The following is an 8,651-nucleotide window of genomic DNA, read 5'->3' on the forward strand; positions in this document are numbered from 1 at the left end:
ACGAGCTTAATGTCTTTCAACTGTATTGCTTTTAACTTATTGTGCCGGCATTTATACAGTGTAATATCAAAAGATTATAACATATGCAATGTATACTGTATATAGAGGCTTGCGATAAAGTGACAAAATATGGGAGGGGGGGGGGGGTGATTTGAGAAGGCATATATATTTTTGATTTAACGAGATTCAAAGAATTACTGTTATCTTGAATCAAACCCGGTTTATGTGAAAATGCCTTTTTCGTCTATTTTTAAAAAGCGTTATTCAGTAGACATAACATTTATTTAAAATATAATTATGATGCGCGTTAGCTTAGTTTTCTATAAGAAGAGCAAGTTTAGTTCGACTTTTTTTTAAAAAACTTTTGCTAAAACAATATGCGTTAACAATTATTAAACATGATGCCGATTGAAATAAAAAGAATTATTTATCAAGCAAACATGAGGAAAATAGCAAATTTTTTATGATGTGTATAATGTTCTCTTGTACATCCTACTAAGTGAGCATCACGTTTAAAATAAGTTAAAATATCTAATATTTCTTCACACTAGGAGTATACCATGTGAAAATTGTCAAAAAGATCATAACCTTTTATTGTGAATAATACATCTACCTTTTGTACATGTATTTACAAACACAAAGACATTTGAATATTCAATATTTTTTTAATTTTATGATTTGCAAGTAAATAAATTGCAATACAAATATCATATTGCACTCACATCAAACATGCAAGGGGTTTGGTCATGTCGCACGTACTGATCAAATGGGGTTTATGATAATAAATAAAGATGAAAAATAAATAGCGGATAAGTAGATGACTAAATGCGAAATGATCTGTGGGGAGTTGAGTGCGGATGTTTACATGAAGTCGGATTTCATTCTTTACTTTCTTTACTGTAGGAAATTAGACGGGACGCATGTACTGTAGATTTCAACCTGGAAAAAAAATTGAAAAACATATATTAAAATGTTTTTAAGGCCATAAATTATTAGTATCATCAATTTTAAAAATAGAAACCGAGAGCCCAAAAACAAGATTTCAACTACGTACGTTGTCTATTAACCCGTTAAATCCGGATCCTGGTTTCGGACAACCTCCAATAAACATCGGGTTCGGACTTGTTTCTATTCCGCCAATCAGTTGTTCGGAGATGCTGTTGCCATTAATTTCCGCAGTGAAAGTATTTCCATTGTAATGATAAGAAATTTCGTTCCATTCATAAGGCTGAAATGAAAAAAAAAAAAATTTCAGTGCTAAAATCTTTAAAGCCTCAACTAAATAGTTTAGGTATTTCAAACTGCATTTAAAACTTACCACTATGTGATACTCAAGAACAGAGGGAGAGCTAGAATGCATACTCTTAGCAATCAGTCTAGCTTTTTTGTCTTGCATCGAAATCTCAACCGTCGGAAGACCCTCGTGTCCACAGTTGGACACCAGCATTCCATATCCTCCTTCAGTGTTAAAGGGCTTAAAACGAATTCTTACAGCAAAGTCGTGTCCAAGCTCCTTGTTCATAAAGCCCCAAATGGTTATTTTCCCGTTTCCTCTAAATTTAGCCGCACCGTTTTGAGCAACGGCGTTTTCAACATAGAACGCCATGTTGGATCCGGAAAGTTCTCTGAATGAGTTTGTGTCGAAATTCATCTTGAAATCAGGTTTGCAAACTGTAAAGATAGTCAAATGTGAAATGTTATAGTGTATTTGATTTGTACTGATAAAAATATGTGAACAGTGGCAATCAAGTTACTTGATAACTTAACGTCTATTACCTTCTTTTCTTGGATTTTGGTAAGCTGTGAACTGGATCCATGTACATCCACACTGGCGGGCACTGAACTCAGTTCCATAAGGACAAGCCCGAAAACGGATACCGCTGTGTTCTAGGGTAAGGTACCCAAAACGATTGTTCTTGTCCGGCAGAAACCTGCACACTGTAACGAATAATTTTGTAAGTAATACCTTTACGTCAGTCACTTGTATTTGGCCTTTTTTCCTCATTAATTTAATCGGAGAAACAAATAACAAATACTATAATATAACTTAGTTCTTACTTTGTTGGCTCAGTTTTCTTTTCAAATCATTTGGTGTTACACAAATGTCGTTACACGAGCTATCTTTCACGCAGGCCTTTCCATCAAATCGGAAGCCCTTTTTGCAACAGGTAGGAACGGAAACTCCATATTCACAAGAGAAATAGGATCTACAACCACCTGAACGTTTGTAAGCATCTACGCCGAGGTTGAGACAGTGGTCTAAAATAAATGAATTTTTCCATAACTTATTTCAACTAATGAGGATTTCTCATCAAGTTGTGTAAAATGCGTTAATCTTTATAGATTATTTTATTTTTACCTTCAAAGCACGGGACCTTGTCTGGAGATTTGCACATAGCATGGTCTTGATGCCAGAATAACCCAGCGGGGCATTCCCTTAGAACAGCTTTGGTGTTCTGGTAGTTGTTATAACATTGGACAAATTTGTTACAGGAACCGGGATATTTGTTGTAGCCGATACTGTCAATGTAGACACTATTAACACATAAATCTGTAGAAAGAAAGAATATCAGTGATAATTTGATAAAGGATATGTTTTATACTTTGCATATACTTTGTAGTATATCAAGAAACAAGACAAATACACGTTTTTTTTTCGTAAAAAGCAAACAAGCGAAAGACTGAGCAAATCGTTTTTAGCAAAAACTTGTTAGGAATCAAATATAGGTGGCTTACTTTCTAGAGGAGCTGCCGTTGAAGTCAAGATTTTAGAAGTTGCTGATGTTTGAGTTGTTGGTGCAGCTGTAGTTGGTTTTTGAGTTGTTGGTTCTGGAGTTGTTGCCTTTTCTGTTGTTGGTTCAGGGGTAAATGCCTTTTCTGTTGTTGGTTCATGGGTAGTTGCCTTTTCTGTTGTTGGTTCAGGGGTAGTTACCTTTTCTATTGGTTTAGGGGTGGTTGTCTTTGCTGTTGTCAGTTCAGGGGTAGTTTGCAATTCAGTTGTGGGTTCTGGTGTAATTTTCTTTTCTGTTGTTGGTTCAGGGGTAGTTGCTTTTACTGTTGTTGGTTCAGGAGTAATTGCCTTTTCTGTTGGTTTAAGGGTAGTTGCCTTTTCAGTTGTTGGTTCAGGGGTGGTTGTCTTTTCTGTTGTTGGTTCAGGGGTAGTTGCCATTTCTGTTGTTGGTTCAGGGGTAATTGCCTTTTCTGTTGGTTTAAGGGTGGTTGCTTTTTCTGTTGTTATTTCTGTTGTTGGTTCAGGAGTAATTGTCTTTTCAGTTGTTGGTTCAGGAGTAATTGCCTTTTTTGTTGGTTCAGGGGTAGTTGCCATTTCTGTTGTTGGTTCAGGGGTAGTTGCCTTTTCAGTTGTTGGTTCCGGAGTAATTGCCTTTTCTGTTGATTTAAGGGTGGTTGCTTTTTCTGTTGTTGGTTCAGGGGTGGTTGCTTTTTCTGTTGTTGGTTCAGGTGTTGTTGCCTTTTCAGTGGTTGGTTTAGGGGAAGTTGCCTTTTCTGTTGTTGGTTCAGAGACGGTGGCATTTTCTGGCGTTGGTCTAAGGGTGGTTGTCTTTTCTGTTGTTGGGTCAGGGGTGGTTGCTTTTTCAGTTGTTGGTTCAGGGGTAGTTGCCTTTTCTGTTGTTGATTCAGAGGTAGTTGCCTTTTCTGTTGTTGGTTCAGGGGTAGTTGCCTTTTCTGTTGATGGTTCATGGGTAATTGCCTTTTCTGTTGTCAGTTCAGGGGTAGTTTCCAATTCAGTTATTGGTTCTGATGCAATTGTTTTTCCTGTTGTCGGTTTAGGGGTAGTTGCTTTTTCTGTTGTTGGTTCAGGAGAAATTGCCATTTCTGTTGTTGGTTCTGGTGTTGTTGCCTTTTCAGTGGTTGGTTCAGGGGTAGTTGCTTTTTCTGTTGTTGGTTCAGGGGTAGTTGCCTTTTCTGTTGTCAGTTCAGGGGTAGTTTCCAATTCAGTTATGGGTTCTGATGCAATTGTCTTTTCTGTTGTCGGTTTAGGGGTAGTTGCTTTTTCTGTTGTTGGTTCAGGAGTAGTTGCTTTTTCTGTTGTTGGTTCTGGTGTTGTTGCCTTTTCAGTGGTTGGTTCAGGGGTAGTTGCTTTTTCTGTTGTTGGTTCAGGGGTAGTTGCCTTTTCTGTTGTTGGTTCAGGGGTAATTGCCTTTTCTGTTGGTTTAGGGGTAGTTGCCTTTTCTGTTGTTGGTTCAGTGTCGGTTGCCTTTTCTGTTGTTGGTTCAGGGGTAAATGCCTTTTCAGTTGTTGGTTCCGGGGTAGTTGCCTTTTCTGTTGTCAGTTCAGGGGTAGTTTCCAATTCAGTTATGGGTTCTGATGCAATTGTCTTTTCTGTTGTCGGTTTAGGGGTAGTTGCTTTTTCTGTTGTTGGTTCAGGAGTAGTTGCTTTTTCTGTTGTTGGTTCTGGTGTTGTTGCCTTTTCAGTGGTTGGTTCAGGGGTAGTTGCTTTTTCTGTTGTTGGTTCAGGGGTAGTTGCCTTTTCTGTTGGTTTAGGGGTAGTTGCCTTTTCTGTTGTTGGTTCATGGGTAATTGCCTTTTCTGTTGTCAGTTCAGGGGTAGTTTCCAATTCAGTTATTGGTTCAGGGGTGGTTGCTTTTTCAGTTGTTGGTTCCGGGGTAGTTGCCTTTTCTGTTGTTGGTTCAGGGGTGGTTGACTTTTCAGTTGTTGGTTCAGGAGTAATTGCCTTTTTTGTTGGTTCAGGGGTAGTTGCCATTTCTGTTGTTGGTTCAGGGGTAGTTACCTTTTCTGTTGTCAGTTCAGGGGTAGTTTCCAATTCAGTTATGGGTTCTGATGCAATTGTCTTTTCTGTTGTCGGTTTAGGGGTAGTTTCTTTTTCTGTTGTTGGTTCAGGAGTAGTTGCTTTTTCTGTTGTTGGTTCTGGTGTTGTTGCCTTTTCAGTGGTTGGTTCAGGGGTAGTTGCTTTTTCTGTTGTTGGTTCAGGGGTAGTTGCCTTTTCTGTTGGTTTAGGGGTAGTTGCCTTTTCTGTTGTTGGTTCAGGGTCGGTTGCCTTTTCTGTTGTTGGTTCAGGGGTAGTTGCCTTTTCTGTTGTTGGTTCAGGGGTGGTTGCTTTTTCAGTTTTTGGTTCAGGGGTGGTTGACTTTTCTGTTGTTGGTTCAGGAGTAATTGCCTTTTTTGTTGGTTCAGAGGTAGTTGCCATTTCTGTTGTTGATTCAGGGGTAGTTGCCCTTTCTGTTGTTGGTTCAGGGGTGGTTGCCTTTTCAGTTGTTGGTTTAGGAGTAATTGCCTTTTCTGTTGGTTTAAGGGTGGTTGTCTTTTCTGTTGTTGGTTCAGGGGTGGTTGCCTTTTCTGTTGTTGGTTCAGGTGTAGTTGATTTTTCTGTTGTTGGTTCAGGGGTAGTTGCCTTTTCTGTTGTTGGTTCAGGGGTGGTTGCCTTTTCTGTTGGTTTAGGGGTAGTTGCCTTTTCTGTTGTTGGTTCAGAGTCGGTTGGCTTTTCTGTTGTTGGTTCAGGGGTAAATGCCGTTTCTGTTGTTGGTTCAGGGGTGATTGCTTTTTCAGTTTTTGGTTCAGGGGAAGTTGCCTTTTCTGTTGTTGGTTCAGGGGTAGTTGCCCTTTCTGTTGTTGGTTCAGGGGTGGTTGCCTTTTCAGTTGTTGGTTCAGGAGTAATTGCCTTTTCTGCTGGTTTAAGGGTGGTTGCTTTTTCAGTTTTTGGTTCAGGGGTAGTTGCCTTTTCTGTTGTTGGTTCAGGGGTAGTTGCCCTTTCTGTTGTTGGTTCAGGGGTGGTTGCCTTTTCTGTTGTTGGTTCAGGGGTAGTTGATTTTTCTGTTGTTGGTTCAGGGGTGGTTGCCTTTTCTGTTGTTGGTTCAGGGGTGGTTGCCTTTTCAGTGGTTGGTTTAGGAGAAGTTGCCTTTTCTGTTGTTGGTTCAGAGTCAGTGGTATTTTCTGGCGTTGGTCTAAGGGTGGTTGTCTTTTCTGTTGTTGGTTCATGGGTGGTTGCTTTTTCAGTTGTTGGTTCAGGGGTAGTTGCCTTTTCTGTTGTTGATTCAGGGGTAATTGCTTTTTCTGTTGTTGGTCCAGGGGTAGTTGCCTTTTCTGTTGTTGGTTCAGGGGTAATTGCTTTTTCTGTTGTCAGTTCAGGGGTAGTTTCCAATTCAGTTATGGGTTCTGATGCACTTGTCTTTTCTGTTGTTTGTTCAGGGGTAGTTGCTTTTTCTGTTGTTGGTTCGGATGTTGTTTCCTTTTCGGTATTTGGTTCAGGGGTAATTGCTTTTTCTGTTGTTGGTTCAGGGGTAGTTGCCTTTTCTGTTGTTGGTTCAGGGGTAAACGCCGTTTCTGTTGTTGATTCAGGGGTGATTGCTTTTTCAGTTGTTGGTTCAGGGGTAGTTGCCTTTTCTGTTGTTGGTTCAGAGGTAGTTGCCTCTTCTGTTGTTGGTTCAGGGGTAGTTGCATTTTCTGTTGTTGGTTCAGGGGTAGTTGCCTTTTCTGTTGTTGGTTCAGGGGTTGTTTCCAATTTAGGTAAGGGTTCTGGATTAGTTTCTTTTTCTCTTTGTTGGATTTCATCAGTGCCTGTAACTTCAGCTTGCATCTTATCTGATAAAAGCATGTTTACAAAGGAATCAATCGAAAAAGGCCCGGTTGTTGATGAAGTTGTCATAGTGTTATCTGAATTATCTAATGTGTCTGTCGTCGTCTGAAAGTCTTCTTCTGGAATATATGTTACAGTTGTTGTACTAATGTCGTTTAATTTTGGACTAGAAGATAAAATCGCAACTCCATCGCCGCTTTTTGAGATATGAATAGGAGACGCACTAGTTGTTTTGGTTGAATTATGCGCAGGGGTTTCCACGTCGCTGTTACGGGTAGAACTTGTTGTAAAGATTACATCAGGATTTGTGGATTTTATGTTAGCATCAAGTCTTTCACCTTCTATAACCACGTCCGCGGGTACTGCCGTAGTTTTATTTTCTGTGGCTGCGTCGTCAATGTTACCTGCAGTAGACGTTAACTCCTCCGGTTGAGAAAGTGTATCCACAATGGAAGCCTCAGCAACGTCATTAGTAGTTTGGGTTTGATCAACAGACTCATTTATCACTGATTCTGTTAGCGAACTTTTACCTTGAATCTTATTATCTATTGATTCTATGTGAACATTATCGAAATCTGGTGTCAAGTCTCCAGATTGGGTTCCCTCGGCTGGCAGTATGACAAATGTACTTTCCCTCACCATAGGTGACACTGGTATTGGCGAGGTGAACCGGCCAGCTGTACCGCCAACTGTCGAAGATGTGTTTTCTTCAAATTTGAATCCTTCACTTTGCCATACGACTTTTCCATTGGCTTTGAAAAGTGGTGTAGATTGGCCGTTTATTAATCCGATCCAAACAAGTAAGAAAATTAGACATTGCTTCAAAAATGCCATGGTGGACTACAAATTAAAAAAAATTAAACCAAATCAACATGAGATGGAATAAAAGCAAATGGCAACTATAATTGAAACAAAAACATTTCTAAAAAAGATGTCAGGGTAATGTAAGTAATTCAAATATTTAACATAGTAATCATAATAAAATATTGTAAATAAAATCTTAACAAAAAACAGTAAGTAAAATTGATCACTGGTTTAAACATATAGGCAATTATATCTTTTACTTACTATATTTGAAGACTACTAAAACACACGACCACTTGGTCGGCCAGTTCGGGAATATATAGTCACACGCCTCCGGTCCAGTGTTTATACCCGCCCGAGAGACCGCCTCCGCGGACTAATGACTAAAGACCTCGTAATGGTACCAGCACGTAATTCATGCAAGATGACAACCCCCATAATCACACAGAATTAATCAGAATAGACGTTTATGATAATGAGCTGCACATCATTAATGAGATTAATTAATTCTTTTATAAACCCTACTTATCATGGGGTCGTAGCTCCATAATCATTATAATTCAACTTTGAGGAATTCGTATATTCGACATTTCAATGAATTTATGCAAATGAAACAGCTTATATATTTTTATTACAAAATAAAAATTTCAGTTCGCGCTGTACATGGTAATATAAAAAAACAAAAATTCTTACAACAATTGATGAGTTTGTAAATCAAGCAGGAATGTACGTTTTTATTTTCGAAAGTCTCAAAATAGATAAAAGTCCGTACAATGCAATGTGAGAAAACCATAATATACGAACTTCATTTACACAAAGACATATTTATCGTAAGTGCAAAAGAATCACAATTTGCTCTATTTAAAATCGAATGAGAGGTACGGTTTAGTTAATCACGTGCGTTTTTTAAAGCATTTGCAGTAGGAATTTGCTTAGGAGTTAGTGCATACGACTTTAAATGACCCCAAAATTTACTTCTTGATACAAAAAAAGATTTCTCTGTTCAGATATAAAAAGATAGTATGTTCCTTTACACTAGGAAGAGATGAATTCAATCATTTGTGTTTATTTCTATCGTTTGAGAATATGCATATATATTTTACTTATATTAAAGTTCAGTTCGCCTTTACGATGAAAAAGCATATCGTATGCGATTTATGCAAAAAATGATTGAAGAGATTAGGGTTTTTTTATCTGCAAAAAACAATTTTTCAACGTTAATTTTGAAAGGCAAAGATGAGCGAGTTGAAATCATATTGTTTTTTTATTTCAATTTCACGAGAAAATGTTTTAA

The 8,651-nt window shown here is 38.5% G+C and overlaps 1 protein-coding gene across 1 annotated transcript; it reads right to left on the reverse strand.

Moving 5' to 3' along the window:
* Positions 1-284: 284 nt before the first annotated feature.
* Positions 285-8,441, reverse strand: LOC128186725 (mucin-2-like). The gene is made up of 8 exons (XM_052856586.1): positions 7,622-8,441; positions 2,737-7,393; positions 2,360-2,551; positions 2,059-2,259; positions 1,777-1,938; positions 1,319-1,671; positions 1,055-1,228; positions 285-939 (listed from the first exon to the last, which is right to left on the reverse strand). Exons 2-8 carry the CDS (start codon positions 7,385-7,387, stop codon positions 895-897), a joined length of 5,778 nt encoding a protein of 1,925 aa, XP_052712546.1. The 5' UTR covers positions 7,388-7,393; positions 7,622-8,441; the 3' UTR covers positions 285-894.
* Positions 8,442-8,651: the final 210 nt, after the last annotated feature.

This window comes from Crassostrea angulata, chromosome 6 (genome assembly GCF_025612915.1).
Source record: "Crassostrea angulata isolate pt1a10 chromosome 6, ASM2561291v2, whole genome shotgun sequence".
Taxonomy (NCBI): Eukaryota; Metazoa; Mollusca; class Bivalvia; order Ostreida; family Ostreidae; genus Magallana; species Magallana angulata.